A 16654-nucleotide genomic window follows, 5' to 3' on the forward strand; every position below is an offset into this window, starting at 1 on the left:
TGGATTGATCAGCTTGATGATATGGAAGGTAAAATTATGTATAATCATACCTGATAATTTTCTTTCCATTAATCATAGCTGATCAATCCATAGCCCCTCCCAGATATCTGTACTGTTTTTATTCTGGTTGCATTTCAGGTTCAAGTTCAGTCTTCAGTTACTTCAGAAAGACTTCGTGTTCAAGTTTTTTCACTTGGATTCTTCAAGAGTTAAGACGAGTTTGTGTTACAGTGAGCTGCTGCATTCCTCTCCCCTCCGTTTTACGGGGCTGGATTGAGACTTAAAATTCTGCCGGCACTCCCTCCCGCTTCGTGCGGCTGTAGGGCAGTTTTGTACCCCTCCCGCTTCGGCGGTGTTAGGGTCAGTCAGCTCCTCCCGCGGTTGCAGGATAAGGCAGATCCCCCCGCATCGGCGGGTGTGGTGTCCCTCCCCCGCTCCGCGGGGATGAGCTGGACGGATTCCCCTCCCCCACTTGTGTGGGGATGAGCTGGGTTAATTCCCCTCCCCCGTTTCGGCGGTGGTGAGCTGGGCAGAGTGTCCCTTCGTGGGTGTAATTCTCTAAGTGCTGAGTCCTGCGGATGGAGCTTTGATATCGACATACTGAGGAGTTTCCGGCAGCACATGACCACATATAGGGAGGCAAAAGTTTGCTCTCTATCTCCACCTGCTGGTAGATGGACACAACCCACCAGTCTATGGATTGATCAGCTATGATTAATGGAAAGAAAATTATCAGGTATGATTATACATAATTTTACCTTTTACTGCGGGACCTGGTTTAATAGAATGCATTACCTGAATCCTTGTGCAAAATCTGTATTAAGGCATGCATGTTTACACAGGCTTTTGCTATTGGATTAATGGTTCATTATATTTAACTGCTGTATGTAAATTTTGGTTTATTTTGTGCTTTACTTGTTAAGAATTTTTATTGATATTTTATTGGAGACCGCCTAGAATTGTAGGATAGTGCTGTTTATAATGTTTTTAATAAAGAAATAAAAATTTTCTTGTTCTCCCTGTGATTTTGATAATAGTGCAAGCTTAGGGTTTACCTTGGGTCATTGGTTAGTTTGAATTCACAGGATGGGAATAGTGGTGGGGTAAAAGCAAGGAGTAATTGTTACAAAGGAATTTTTTTTCCCCTCCAAGGAACTTGATTGTTAACCTGGGACTCTTTGCGGTAGGAGTTTGGGTCGCAAGAAACTTGACTGACATTGACTTGATGGCACCTCAGCCTGTGGGATAGAAAGGCAGGTAAGACACTGACATGAAGCCAACATCTCAGTGCTTGCAAGTAACTTGTCAGAGCAGCACTTTGTGACCTGAATTGGATAAATAAGAAAAAAATATCTTGCTTGATATTTTTCTTTCCATTAGTCGCAGCAGATGAATCCAGAGACTAGTGGGTTATGCTATCTACCAGCAGATGGAGATAGAGATCACTGTACATATCTGCTCAAAGTGTTTTTAGGAAAAAAAGTTGAATATATAATTAAGCCCTGAATCTGCTGCCAGAAAGCTAGGTTTGAAGAAGGTCTGGAGGACGGATCATTAAAACGTATTAGCAAGATAGACTTAGGTGTGTCTCCTGGACTGTCTTATTCACATCTACCAGGTACATCAGATCGGTTGCGTTCAGAGATAGGATACTGCACTCATGAACCACGGGTCTGACACGCTATGTTTTTATCAATGCCTCTCTTTGAAAAGAGAAAATTCCTTTCTCCAGAGCGCTATATTCAATCTTTCAGATACAAAGATAATTAATAGAAGGGGAGTGCCCTTGAAACTTCCCCTCAGAGTTTACTGTACTCTCCTCTTCTGCCACTTCACAGGAGGAATTGCACCCAGTTGTTTCCTAGCTAATGGCTAATCAATACTGTGCTAAAATAAATCTCTTAAAAACAAATAAGCGAGATCCCTGGAGAAAGTTATGTATCCTACAGTTATACAGGTGGGGGCTGTTTGCAGGGTGCACAGGGTTTACTCCTGGTTTGGACTCCAGTAATGTTTAGGGTTGAGGTGTTTTGATGTTTTTGAGATTGTAGGTTTGTGTTCCACACGTGTTTGCTGGTAAACCTGTGAGGATGGTTCCTGCACTAATCAGGCTGCCTTTCTGCTCTGTTTCCACAGGCTGCTGTTGGAAGGAGGTATCTTAAAATTCTGATCACACCTCTAATCCCTACCTGTAAGGACACATGATAATGAAGATTCTGCACCACCTTTACTTTGTAAAGCCACAGCCTATGACTGTTACTGGGGATTGTAGAGAAAGCAGACTACATCGGACATGTCCTTGTGAAAAATTGTCTGAAAGATGTTCATATTATATATAAAACAGGCCTGACAACGCAGGAAATTTTATTTGTTTTAATAGGAAACTTTTCATATTACAAAAACACAGTGTAAAAAGAGTAAGATTTACAAAAAAATCATAAAAACATGATTCATAATTCACACCCGAAAGAGAAGAACATGTCTCCATGCTGTACTGCATGTAGAACCTGTCAGCTGTTCATCCAGAAGGGCCTTGGCCTCCTCTGAGCCCAAAGAATGGGTGGGAGTGGTAGAAGAGACGGGATCTCACATGCGAGTCACATTGTGTCCTGTACATATGATGAAGGTGCTCTTGTAGTCTCTTGAGCAGATGCTGGGGCCATGGGAGATGAAGGGATTCTAGGAAACATTCTTCATGGTGGCTGGGGTGAAGATGTTGATTTATTCAGTAACAAATCTGTAAACCCAGCTTTTGGGCCCCCTCTTCCATAAAGCAGGTCCAGTCCAGTGCTAAGGGTATTTACTGCCCTAGCACTAAGCTCCTGCCTGCTCTCATTCCACATGTGCGCTCAGTTTTACACATAGGTACTTCATTTATACTAAGGGGGGGGGGGGGGGGGGGAAGGGTGTGCAAAGGCTTATAGAGCTTTCAGCCAAAGTTGTAATGGCACTGGCTTAAATGTTTGCTTTTGGGGCAATACTGATGCAGATTTTTTTTTTGTTCAGTATTGCTTTAGCTATTTTTCTTAGCTTGTTGTTGCTATAAATTAAATTCGTAGGCCTTTTGTTTTCCTAGTTTCTTTTGCCAGCCACTTCTCTCCGTTCCTGCGTCACGTCACTGCCTTTTAAACGTGCACATTCGCAGTTGCTGGCAAGGTGGCCATGCTTCATGTCACCTGTCCCGTTGTTGCATTAACTTTTCTATGGTTATGACTATTCCCTAAACACAGATTTTTAAAAGAGAGAAATAACTTGCATACTGAACAATGGCTGCTAGGAGAGGAAGGTTTAATATCGCTGGTAGGGAAGGAAGCCCCCTCCATACTCAGCTCTAAACACATAGGATCGACTGTGCGCTGCTGCATGAAACACTAACGCACACAGTTCTTGGCCTGTAGTCCTACAACTGTCCACTCGGTTAAGAAGGGCTTAAGCCAGCACACAGGGAGATAGTAGCAAGAACAAAAGGGGACAGTCTGCATTCACATCATTCCCAGAATGGATTTGTGTCACTTGAATCATGAGAGGTAAAACCCACCTGTGCTTAGAACTTGGCTCCCCTTGGAAAGTTACAGTAGATACAAGGCACCAAATTGAGTTCTGAAAGCTTAAGCCACAGCTGAACTGTGTTCTCTGAGAGGGCAGATAACCTGCCAGTAAGCTTCCATCCAAAAAAAGGAGGAGGAGGATGGGGATTTTGAGTACACTTAGATTTGGGAAAGGTGATAAAGGAGGTACAGGTAATGTACTAGCTCCCTGCCCAAAAATGGACCCCAGCACAGCCCGTGTAGGGGTTCCCCCCTAACCCTTCTATGAGAAGCATACAGCCATGTCATCTCTTCTCCAGAGAGGAGGTAGATCACTGGAAACAGCTCTCACGGCCTCTGGTGCTTGTGTGTGAGCTTAAGTAGCATCGTACAAAAGGCACCCTCCCCATCAATGGATCTGGGCTCACTACATGCGACAGTGAAATGCTACGAAACCATGAGAGGCTGCAGCAGGCTCAAGGTGGGGTGTGTATTGGTACTTGCATGCCTCTTCACTTTTAGCACATATCCAAAAGGAAACAGTGCTTCTACTTGAGGGCCAGAGGTTTCCATTTCATGGTATGCCACAGACATTAAGGCCAGCCCTAAACACTGCAACTAATTTATTATTCACAGCTGTGGAGAGAGAGAGATATGCCAGCTTCAGGCTTATCTCTAGTGCCCTCCTCTGTGGCACTGCAGCACAGAGTAAGAACACAACTTGACACTATCACTTTGCAAACAAAAGCTAAACCCTACAGTGTTACAAAAGTTTAGGAGCCTGGCTCCCTGGCAGGGAGGAAGCACTACCTTCAGCCTCCCACCACCTACTCAATTCAAGTGACAACTATTTCTACCTGAATTCAAATATTAATGCAACATGAGCAGTCAAGTTTGCTTTTTAGGAGACTACAGCTGCATTTTCCATACTGTCTCCTCTCTTCCTCCACAGGAAATACACGGTTCCTTCCTCACTGTATGAGTAGGTCTAGGTAACCCTTAAGACTCCATGGGTTTATGGCAGTGGGGTTCCTGCCAAGCTAAATTGTACAAAAAATAGATCTCTGTTTAAAATGCAAAGTCCAGCAGGAGCTGGTGCTCACAGCACTCGGAGGAGCCACAGAACCATGCTAATCTCGTAAGAAGGAATGAGGAAAGGGGCACTTATAGGCAGCTGAACCCAACAAGGGACAACACCAAGAATAAAAAATAAAAATTACATCTTCCCCCCAGAAATGACCTGAGAAGATCTGTCCCCAGAGGTTGTTCTGAAAATACGAACTGGTATCATTCCAGAGTAAATCCCTTCCTACCCTTTTTAAAAGGGAGGCCATGACCATTCAGGAGAATGAGAGGCTTCTCACACTTGTGCACATGACTGCAGTGGCTGGGAAAGGTGAAGATGCTATGACTCCCATCCCGAGGGATGCAAAGAAGCAGCTATTGTGTTCTTAGAAGATGAGGCTGGTGTCAGAGGCAGGTCTTCATGTTGCTGTTGGGTGGCACCTGAGCTGGGAAAGGTGCTTCAACCATCCCTGGTTTGGCCTGCAGACTTGTTCTTTGAGTGTAGAATAGGATATAGGCCTGGGTTCTGCACACTTCATCCACACTGCACATATTCAGCTTAGAGTCATTACAATGCACCCAAAAACCTGAAAGCAGAAAAGAGCCGTATTACTAATGTGAAGTAGGCAGCAGATGTGGGTTGTTGATTTTTTTGTTATAAACTTCAAGCACTCATAAAATGAGCTAGTTTCTCCCAGGCCAAACTAACATAAATTATTGTTCACCAATGTAGATGACATCGTCAAGTGCTGCTCCTCCCTAGGGTCGCTGCCCTTATGTTTAAGAACATAAGAGTAACCAGACTGGGTCAGACCAATGGTCCATCTAGCCCAGTATCCTGTTTTCTAAACAGTGGCCATGCCAGGTCACAAGTACCTGGCAGAAACCCAAATTGTGGCAACATTCCATGTAGAACCCCAAAGAACAGCAAGATTCCATACTACAAATCCAAGGGCAAGCAGTTACTTCCACACGACTGTCTCAATAGCAGACTATGGACATTTCCTCCAGGAATGTGTCCAAACCTTTTTTAAACCTAGATACGCTAACCGCTGTTACCACATCCTCTGGCAAAATTCCAGAGCTTAACTATTAAGTGAAAAAATATTTCCATGTAACTTCCTTGAGTGTCCCCTAGTCTTTGTACTTTTGGAATGAGTAAAAAAAAATTGATTTACTTCTACTCGTTCTACACCACTCAGGATTTTGTAGACGTCAATCATATCCCTCCCCCCCCCCCCCCCCCCCGTCTCTTTTCCAAGCTGAAGAGTCCTAACCTCTTTAGACTTTCCTCATACCAGGGGAGTTCCATTCCCTTTATCAATGCTTACAATAAGTAGGCAATCTCAACAGCCAGTATCTCAGTAAAAATAAAGGTATCAAGAATATAAACAAAAAAGCTTCACAACAACTTTTTTTTTAAATTGGGGGCACCTGCTGCTTCAGTTGCATTTTGTGCACACACACTCTCTCTCTCTTCTCCCCCCCCCCCCCCCCCCCCAATTAACAACCTGATACTGGATTCTTTGGAAAAATCTGTGAATAAATCCCTTCACATACACAAAGTTCTAGTCAAAACGTTTAGCTCCTAAGCGTAGACAACAGACTCACTGTTTATGCAACATTATCAGATTCCTGCCATTCAGGATGACCTGGTCATCACAAACTAGCCTACCTGTAGACAGTGCTGTGGAGCAAGGGGGTGGGGGTGAGGTTGGGGGCAGGCAAAGGAAAGAGATACTGGACTATAGGGGAAGGAAGAGAAAAGGGAAGAAAAGATTCTGGGGGCTGAAGGGGCAGGCAATGAGAAGAAAGGAGAGATGCTGGACTAGTACATTGGGGGTGGGGGAAGAGGAAGGGGACAAACTGGCCCTGCTTGGTTTTGTTTTTATTTCCTTGTGAAAAGCACTCACCTCCCTCTGTATTGTAGCAAAATGCTGTGTAGTGTCCTGAGCCAAACCCTTTCCCGTGATGCATCACCACAGCGGAGAGGTCGTAGACATAGGTGGCATTGTCGCGAGAGGCGAGTGTGTCCCTGCAGCAGTAAGGTTCCATGTTTAATACCTGGTCAAAGAAGACATGGACCCCAATTTTCTCACGGTGATTACGTCCAGACCACCTACAAAAGAAAGGCACATTAGAATGTTCCAAGCATAGGATCCAGGGCTTGAGTACCTGCCATCACAGCAGACCCTCTAATCTTCAGGTATTATACTTGATTTTAAAGTTTGGCTACAGATTACTAATAATACACTACAAAAATGAAATTGCAGATGTATCAGTACTTGGGTGTATTAGTATCCGGTCCAGGTAATTTGCTCCTCTTAAGTTTGTCCAATACCACTTCTGTCTCCCCAGCTCAGTTTGGCTATATCTGTCAAGAACATTTGTTTTGATACTATGGAAATTTGGAAGAGAATTCCTTTTACCAGACTGATTACAATGTTTACCAGGACAAGACGCTGTGGTATGCGGGGGCTTCGGATGAAGGTGAAAGGGGATAGAATCAGGAGTAACCTGAAGAAATACTTCTTTACAGAAATAAATGATGGTGGATGCATGGAACGGCCTCCTGGTGGAGGTGACAACTATCTGAATTCAAGAAAGCATACGACAAACACACAGGATTTCTAAGCGAGAGGAAGGAAGAATGGGCAGACATGATAGGTCACATGGTCTGTTCCAGTCACTGCTTTATTTACCAGCTGCTTTTTTCTTAAATTATGAGTCATACCACTATGTCTCTAGGTAGTTCACATTCCTTGGGTCTAGTTCTCTACAGGCCCTCTCCACCTTCTCTTTTATGGTTTCCCTTGGGATGCTGAAGTCCATATTTCCCTACTGTGCTGTAACAGAATCTTTGGACTACTGCAGTAGCATGGTGGTATTACTCATTCTTCAGGTCACCGCCCCCCCCCCCCCCCCTAAAAAAAAAAAATCTGTAAATTTCTCCCTGATCAGAAGTTTTCTCTACAGCCATCATCAGACTCATCTGTTTCTCTATTGCAGGGGTTCTCAACTTGGAATACACCTAGCCAGTCAGGTTTTCAGGATACGCAGAATGAATATGTATGAGAAACTTGCAGGCACTACCTTCACTGTATGTAAATCTATCTCATGCATATTCATTGTGGGTATCCTGAAAATGTGACTGGCTAGGTGTTTCCTAGGACTGGGTTGAGAACCCCTGCTCCATCGCTCTGGGCTCCTTAGGTGACCACATTACTTGTGATCGGGTCAGTCTTGTGCTATTCATTCTCAAAGACTCAATCCTCCATCTCTGCTAGAGCTTAAAGTTGATGCCACGTGGTTCTTTCACCACAATCCATTCTGAGGCCTACATCGGTGTCTTGCTGCTGCCTTTTTGGCTGACATTCTTATACCCTCCTTTGTCACTCCAGGGCTTTAAACAGGGGGTGGGGATCACTGTCTTGATTCCTATCGGAAGTATTCGATCTAGGTGCCCATGTTAGATGGAGCTTCCTCCCTATGTTTACAGATTTTTTTTTAAATACTCTTCCACTGCTTTGCAAGAATGAATTAACTTCATTTTCAAATACTCAGACAGCTGTTTGAAGAAACCCATGGTTCTTGAAAGTAGACGGTTAAAGTATTTACTCTTCTATTAAATTGTCGTCACCTGGCCTTACTAACAAACGGTCACAATGAATTAACTGGAACACATGCTGTATTTGCCTTGTTATGATTTTTAATCTGTTACATCATCAAATAGACTCATTTTCTATTCCTTAGCATCCTTCTGAACTGGCCCGGCTGAATTGATGGGTTGTGCACGCCTTCCAGCAGGGAGACTGAGAAGAATGAGACCTGTGAGGGCTTTCTTCTGCCTCTGGAGCATACAGTCGGGTGACCGGGTCCCTCCTCCCTACTGTCACTTGAGCCTTCCTTGGGTGCTTGCTCTGGCAAACTTAGTATTGGAAGACTGCCCTACACCCCTTCGAGGGAAAAGGTCCTGTAGCCCTGCGAGGAACAGACACGTTGCCTTGATAGTATTAAAAAAAAAAAAAAAAAAAGGTTAAAGGGTGAGTTTTTTTTTTAATTCAGAGCACTGCATCGTTAAAAAAAAAAAAAAAAAGACCTGCACGATGCCGCTTACCTTTCTCTCCCTGCAGAGTAAAGAGGCTTGAGAGTTTTGAGCGCTGGATGCTTGGCGGGGATGTCACACAAGCTTTGGCGCTGTGCCGTTTGTCAATGCCGAGGAGTTTCGATAGACGGCATTTGTAAAATTTGTACCGCATCGGAATTAGAACTTCTGGCGGGTTAGTAGACAGCGAGCGTGGGCAGTCCTAGTGGCAGCAGGTTCTGTAATGGCGGGGCCGAGCAATGCAGTGGTACCGGTTTTGGCAGGAACCTCTGCCATCTTGGAAGTGCTGGATGCATCCGAGCAGTCTGTGGCGCGCAGGTGCTAAGCAGGCCCAGCTGACAGCTGAATCGGCAAGGGTGTTTCCCTCCAGACATTGTTTTGGCTATGTGGTTTATTTACTGCGCAATGCCTCTCCTCTTTAGCTGCTGAGCATGCCCAGGGTCCGTTACCTTGCGCTAAAAGACATTGGGTCTCTTGGGAAGATCAGGAGGTAGCGGCAGCTCTTAAAGGAGATACACTTTTAGTCGACACAGAGGACTATGAGTCTTCCACAAAGAGGACTTGCAGGAATTAATTGCTCTGGTGGCTACTACTTTAAATTTTGAGGAGAAGCAGCAACCTGTGGATCGCCGTAAAGTGGATGCTCTAGTTAAAGGGGTCCATAAGTTGGGTAGATCTGTTCCTATGCATCAGGGCATAAGGGACATAGTTCAGGTGCAGTGGGATGTCCCTGACGCTCCCTTTAAGCTGGCTCGCTCCATGGTTCATCTCTATCCGGTTGCACCAGTGGTGGTGACCAAGAAGAACATGATTCCGGTGGATGGGGGCACTGCCCTAAAGGATCCACAGGACTGTCATTTGGAGACGCTCTTAAAGCATGCCTTTGATGTTTCTGCTTTGGCAGTTCAGGCGGCTACCTCTGGAGCACTAGTGGCCCAGGCCTTTTTCCAGTTGTTGGAACGGGTTTTGGATAGACAGGCGGATGATTTTACCCTCATTGATCAACAGGTTGCCAAGATTGAGATGGGCTCAGCCTTTCAGTCCAATGCTCTTTATGATCTGCTTATGGTGTTAGGAGTGTCAGCTTGTAGGACTCTTTGGCTTAGATGTTGGTTGGCAGTTGCGGCTTCAAACTCAAAGCTGAGTAAGTTTCCCTTTCGGAGGTCTCTCCTGTTTGGAGATGATTTAGATAAGCTGATCAAGAGTTTAGGCGATACTAAAAGGTGCCTCGATTTCTGGAGGGCCGTCTGAGGGCAGTTGGCCAGGGGTATTCTTCTGTAAGAGGTAGAGGGCGTGACGCTAGGCGTTTTTGGACAGGCAGAGGTACCCATTTTTAAAGGTCCTGGTATTTTCAGCGTACCCAGTCCTTTCGGGGCTCATGGCGGGGAGGCAGGGACTATGCCTTCCCTTGTCAGTCTTCCGGTCGTGCGACACAATGAAGGTTTGCGAGTCCATCCTCCAGTACCGGTCGGGGGTCACTTGAAAGAATTTTAATGGAGGTGGGCCCAGATTACTTCAGATCACTGGGTTCTCAAAATTATTTGACACAGTTACGCTCTCGAATTCACTCACGCATTGTTGGATGTTTTTCTGGAATGCCCCATTGGTCTCGGGTAAAAGCTCAGGCAGTAAGGGACACTCTGGCCAGGTCGGTCAGTTCTTTATGAGCAGTTTGTCCAGTGCCGGAACAGGGCGCAAGCAGGTATTCCATCTGTTTTGTGGTTCCGAAGAAAAGTTCCTTTCAACCTCTTCTGGATCTCAAAAACGTCAATCGGGCTCTGAGTGGCACTGTTCCATATGGAGACCCTGCGGTTGGTTATTGTGGCCGCTTGGAAGAATTCCTCACGGAGGTTTATTTCCACATTCCCATTCTTCAGGCGCATCATCGCTTCCTTCATTTCGCAGTGTTAGGTTGGCATTTTCAGTTTTGTGTGATGCCATTCGGCCTGGCGACTGCTCCTTGGATCTTCACAAAGGTGATGGTAGTGGCGGTTCTTCGCGAGCAAGGCATCTTGATGCATCCATACCTGGGTGATTGATCAGAGCGAAGTCGTATCAGGAGACTTGTCAAGCGACGGCAAAAGTAGTTCAATGCTTGGAATTTCTAGATTGGGTGATCAATTGTTTCTTCCAGAGCTGCGCATTCTCAAGATGCAATAGCAGGTAGCTGCTCTCCGCAGACAAGCCGGCTCCATGTGCTCAGCTTTATCTTCAGGTTCTGGGGTCTATGGTGTTGACAACAGAAGCAATGTAGTGGGGCCAGGGCCTACAAGAAGAGTCTTCAGAACTTACTGCTCTCTAGATGGTGCCCCCAGAGAGACTCATTGGATGCCAGGTTGCCCTTACTATTGGTGGTGCGTCAGGATCTCTGCTGGTGGCTTCAGTTGAGCAATCTGTCAATTCGTCTGGCTCTCATTGAGGGCAAGGCAGTGCGAGTCTTGTTGGACAGTGCTACAGTGGTACCATACATCAACCGGCAGGGCGGTATGAGAAGTCTTTAAAGACTGTTTTAGTTCACTAGGCCCAACAGCTGATTCACTCAACGCTGTAGTGCTGCTTGTCTCCGTAAAGCTAATCCTGGCTGGCTGACACAGCCTCTGGCATGGGAAGGCATCTAAAGGTACGGTAGTTAGAGAGGTGCACCCACATGGGGTTCACAAGCTTGGAAGGATTGCAAGCCTGATGCAGTAATGTGTGGGATTCCAGTAACCACTCGCCTCCACCTACCCTCCTCTCTTCCTTCCTGTACACATTAATTGATTTGATTACTTTATTTTTTTGTCTATTAGATTGCAAGCTCTTTGAGCAGGGACTGTCTTTCTTCTATGTTTGTGCAGCGCTGCGTACGCCTTGTAGTGCTATAGAAATGCTAAATACTAGTAGTAGAAGTCCCAGGCTGCCGCAGGAGATCTGGGACGTCATGCAGTGGGCGGAGATGTATCTCCTGGATCTGTCAGCCTCACGTGGTGGGAGTCCTCAGTGTGCAGGCAGATTTCCTCAAGTCGCCAATCCCTAAATCTGGGGGAATGGTCTTTAAGCTCAGAGGTGTTCAACACAATAGTTCAGAAGTGGGGCTGCTCAGTGGTGGATTTGATGGCGATTCAGCAGAATGCCAAAGTCCTGCATTTTTTTCAGTCACAGAAAGGAACAGAGCTTGGAAGGTTTGGACGTGTTGCTGCACTGGTAGCCAGTGGATCTGCTGTATGTGTTTCCTTCCTGGCCGCTACTCGGACAAGCCATACACAGGAGAGACATGCAGGTCTAGTAATCTTGGTAGCTCCGGATTGGCTGAGACGGCGCTGGTATGCAGATTTAAGCATCAGGAGGCAGTGGGGCACTTATTCCAAGGGCCGGTAGTCATGCCAAATCTGAAACGATTTTGTCTTATGGCCTGGCTCTTGAGAGGGCTAGGTTAAAGAAGCATGGCTATTTGTCAGAAGTGGTAGGGGCTATGCTACATACTTCACTGGCTTATTTCTGAGTCTGGAGGATTTTCAAGGCCTGCTGTGAGGATCATGGAGTTAATTCTTTAAGGGCTTCCATTCTACAAGTTCTGGATTTCCTTCAGGGTGGTCTGGCTAAAGGTTCCTTTCGGGGGCAAGTGAAGGGCAAACCCTTGAGTAGTTATCCGGATGTAGTTAAATTCCTAAGGGGCGTTAATGCTCTGTGTCCACCCAGGTGTCCTCCTTTCCCTTCTTGGGATCTTATGCTGTACTCTCGGCACTGGTTCGTTCTCCCTTTGATAGTCTCTATTTCTATCAATGATCTTGTAGCAATATCGTCAGCAAGGTGAGTGTCGGAGTTGCAGGCTTTGTCCTATAGGGTGCCCTTTTTGGAGTTCCTGACAGAACGCATGGCTTTGAGGCCGGTTCCCTTGTTCCCGCCGAAGGTCTTCACGGCTTTTCATATCCGTCAGTCTTTGGGCCTGCCGACCCTGGGGGTATCCAAAGGGTCGGAGGAGCAGAGGTCTTTGCGCAAGCTAGAGGTCTGTAGGATGTTGAAAGAGTAAGTAAGGCGAACAGAGAACTTTTGCCGATTGGATCGCCTGTTTGTTCTGCTTTGTGGTGGTCGTAGAGGTTTTGCACCATCTAAGGCTATGTTAGCCAGATGGATTAAAGAAGCAATTAGCTTGGCTTACATTCTTAATAGGCCAATTCCGGAGGGGGTCAGGCAGTGTCTTGGGTGGAGTTTTCCTTGGTCGCTCCGGTGGATATTTGAGAGTGGCCACATGGTCCTCATTGCATTCCTTTGTTAAGCATTATAGAGTAGATGTTCAGGCACGGCAGGACGTAATGTTTGGTCAAAGGGTGTTGACGGTGGAGCTGTTAGGGTCCCTCCCTTAATGTATTGCTTTGGTTCTTCCCATCAGTTCAGCTGGGCTGGTCTGGAGGGACACTAAGGAAGGAGAAATTAGGTCCTACCTGCTAATTTGCTTTCCTTTAGTCTCTCCTGACCGGCCCACTTTAAGCTGATTGTAGTTCAGTCGATGGTTTATTATTTCTCTTTGAGGAACAGTAGTACTTTCTCTTTAAAAAAAAAAAAAGACACAGTCTGTAGTTATTAGATTTGTTCATGCACGAAGCTAAATTTAAATGCTCTACTGCCAGCATGTCTCTTGCTCTTTGTGTATGGGTGACTGTGGAACCCAGCAGGGCACAGATGTTTTCTTTCTTTCTTCTGCTTTGTTACTAATATACTGAGACTTGAGGGGGCTGAGCTGGGCTCCTATTGGCTCTTTCAAAAAAACACTGTTCTCAGTCTCCACCTGCTAGAAGGCATGCACAACCATCAGTTCAGCTGGGCCGATCTGGAGGGACTAAAGGAAAGCAAATTAGCAGGTAGGGCCTAATTTCTCCTTAAAATCTGCTGAAAGATCTCCCCCTCCCCCGGATATTCAGCGCTATTTAACTGGCCAGGAACACCTCCTGGCCGGATAAACAGTACTTAACTGGCTCTTTGCGAATATTCAGGGGGAGATAACTGGTTATCTCCTACTGAAAATTCACAGTTAGCGCTTAACAGCTAACCAATTATTTTGTGCAATATAACCGACTATCCGCTACACATTCAGCAGCACATCGCTAAGTTTGCTGGCCAAATTGGTCTTGGGCCGGTTTAAACTTAACGGCCAGCACTGAATATTGGGTTGGCTGGTTAAGTTTAAACCAACGCCGGTCACTGGAAACTGTCCGGCATCGAATATCTGGTCTCACCACTGACCGTGGAGTTAGCCGGGCTGCCTCTCACGGTCTGTATATTGGCCCCACTGTGTTTAACTTTATAATACGTATTGGTTGTTACAACTTCTGTTCAGTTAGGGAGTCACTGAACTTACAAATTGACCAGGGGTAAACGTTTCCATACAACTTTGCAAAATGTCTCAGCTATTGCAAAAAAAAGGAAAAAAAAGATAGAAAAATAAGTCTCCCTCTGTACTGCTGAAGTAATGCATCATAAAGGCAGCAGGAGCTGCTGCCACCGAAGCATCCGATACCTCACATCCTGCTCTTACCTGAATCGCTTAAGGTGCAGCCGGAGGACCTGAGGTAGTCTGTACAGCAATAACTGTTTTTTAGCTTCACTCAGAACAAGAGGTTTTGGAGAGGACTTTCGCCGTCTGCCTGAAAGGAAAAATGCGAAGATTATACAAACTAATAATTTGAAAAGTGGTAATATTTCTTTCCAACTAGACACACAGGGGCACAGCTGGAAAAAATAAGAAAAGCCTTAGTTGAGCAGGTCTGTATCCACCTAAGGGAAGCTGCTGCAGTCTGGGCCCACAAAAACCAAGACTACCAAGAGTGTGGAAACAGGAAAGAAAGCAGCACTGAACAAAATCAGTCTACTTGTTCATCATTACAGTCAGTCTGATTCATCGACATAACAGAATGGGGAAGTACCTTTAATGACTTGGGCCTGTGCTGTGGAAATCAATGACCACAATGAGCAGGACATGTGCAAGACACAGACAGAAAGCAAATCCCTTTTGATGGATCAGAAGATATTGATCAAGTGGCCGGAAATAAAGTAGGATGACACTTACTGTTGCACTGATCGCAAGCATATATTCTCCCTTCTAGGGCCTCTGTTTCCGTAAACTTTGTTAACATTTCTGTTAATGTGCATTCTGTAAGGCTGACAGGAAGGACCCCTTTCTCGATGCAGTGATAGCGTTCTGGGAACTCCAGGGAAAGATCCCAAAAAGGCTCAACAGTGTCCGATTTATAACTGCAGGTTAGACAGGTCACCTGTTTGGAAAAAAAAAGGACCTAAATGAATGAGGTTACAAGTGCCTCTGCCTGAGTATAAGCCACACCCTCCACTGGGTCAATAACAATACAAAGCGAAACGAAACTCCTTATTACGCATTCCTACAATGTCGAGCTCGCTTTCAAATACCGATTGGGACTATCTTCGTCTACCTTGCCAGGTACCACAGCAAATTCCGGTTTGTATGGATGAGCAGAAACTGAATGTACCTGACTGAGCAGCTGCCCATGGAAAATGGTGTTTACCACCTTGAGGACCTGCTTGGTGAGCTTCCTCTGAGAGAAGGGGATGAGGATTCGATGCTTAGTCCCTTCCGATTCTAGCTCCTGCTGCACTTTATCTAGTAGCTCACAAAGGAATTCCTGAGCGTCCTGCTGATCATATCCTCGAAAGGCAGGAATCAGGCTCCACACCGAATGTAGCATGGCAAACGGTGACACCAGTGCCCACTTTCCAGACCACATGACTCGGAAAAGCGTATGCAGTTCATGACAGAGAGAAATGTGCTTTGAACTCCGCTCTTTAGGCTGAACCAATTCCAAGCTTCGGTTTATAGAAGAGCCGCCATTTAGGCCAGCTGGTAAGTTCTGCCTCCCAGTTGATCCCAGTTTATCATGCTTTGCAGACATGTTAGCAGCAGAGCTGTTCGCTGGCTTGTTTGACATTCGAGATCCCCCATTTGTTGTTTTGGCCAATAACTCTTCAGTCTCATTAGGGTCAAGTGTCAGAAAACATTCCCTAAACTTTTGAAGGTGGCTGAGCACCTGAAGGATGGAGTTCATGTAACAGGTATTTCCAAGATTGCGCAGGCCAGTCACACCAGGGGTCACCATCGGCTTACGCCGGATGGAGTAGAACTGGTTAAACCTGCTGGTTGTCACTCGTTTTGAGGTAGGGGCACCTGTCGACATCTCCCTGAACTTTCTAGGGATTAGGTTGTCCCGGTGGACATGGGACAGTAGTCTAGCGCTCTTTCTTGGGGGGGTGCTAGCCAATTCCTCCAACAGACGCCGTTTCATTTCTTGTCTCCGCAGCCTGGCCTCCTCCTTCTTCTTCTCCAGCTCCTCCCTTTGCTTTTTCTGTTCCAGTTTCAGTTGGCCTCGTGAGCTCTTGTCAAACCAGGTTTTCAGGGCTTTGGCTAACAAGGACTGACGTCTATGCCACAAAGCAGTAAGCATCTGTGGCTCTCCCTGAGGGTTCCTGGGATGGCTGCACATGTGCTCCCCTGAGGCTTTGGATCGCAAGGTCCTCCCACTTCGGGGCGACAGGACATTTTTCTGGTTCCTAATCACAGAAAGTGTGCTCCGCAACAACTTAAGATCTCCCTCAGGGTTATCGTTCAACACATAGTCCTCACACAGGTAACAAAATACATATAGTTCAGACACTTCCATGGCCAGTGGATGTCTGGTCTCCTGAAAATGTTTGAATGCATGTTCTTCAATGTACCGTCCACAGGCCACATGAGAGCATTTCAGACAAGCCCAGACAGATTCCGTGGTCTCACAGTCCATGCAGTGCCACCTCTGTGGGTTCAGGATGGAGTGGTCTTGGGCGAGTCGTAGTCGCCCAACATGTTTGCATCTATCCATATCTTACAGGGGTCTCCACTGCTTCAACCTGATGAGAAAAGATGAAACAACACATACACAATCAGTTCATATGAACTACAATCGCTTACCTCATA

The 16654-nt window shown here is 45.9% G+C and overlaps 1 protein-coding gene across 2 annotated transcripts in view; it reads right to left on the bottom strand.

The window, feature by feature from the left end:
- Positions 1–2358: 2358 nt before the first annotated feature.
- The window catches only part of USP49 (ubiquitin specific peptidase 49), a 50788-nt gene continuing 36492 nt past the window's right edge, over positions 2359–16654 (bottom strand). For both annotated transcript variants that reach the window (XM_030220599.1, XM_030220600.1), the window contains exons 3-7: positions 15177–16587; positions 14741–14945; positions 14210–14318; positions 6506–6711; positions 2359–5179 (exon numbers count right to left, since the gene is read on the bottom strand). In XM_030220599.1, coding sequence (XP_030076459.1) covers positions 4998–5179; positions 6506–6711; positions 14210–14318; positions 14741–14945; positions 15177–16559 — 2085 coding nt within the window. In that variant the 5' untranslated portion in view covers positions 16560–16587 and the 3' untranslated portion in view covers positions 2359–4997. The remainder of the gene's footprint in view (positions 5180–6505; positions 6712–14209; positions 14319–14740; positions 14946–15176; positions 16588–16654) is intronic.

Source organism: Microcaecilia unicolor, chromosome 12 (assembly GCF_901765095.1).
Source record: "Microcaecilia unicolor chromosome 12, aMicUni1.1, whole genome shotgun sequence".
Taxonomy (NCBI): domain Eukaryota; kingdom Metazoa; phylum Chordata; class Amphibia; order Gymnophiona; family Siphonopidae; genus Microcaecilia; species Microcaecilia unicolor.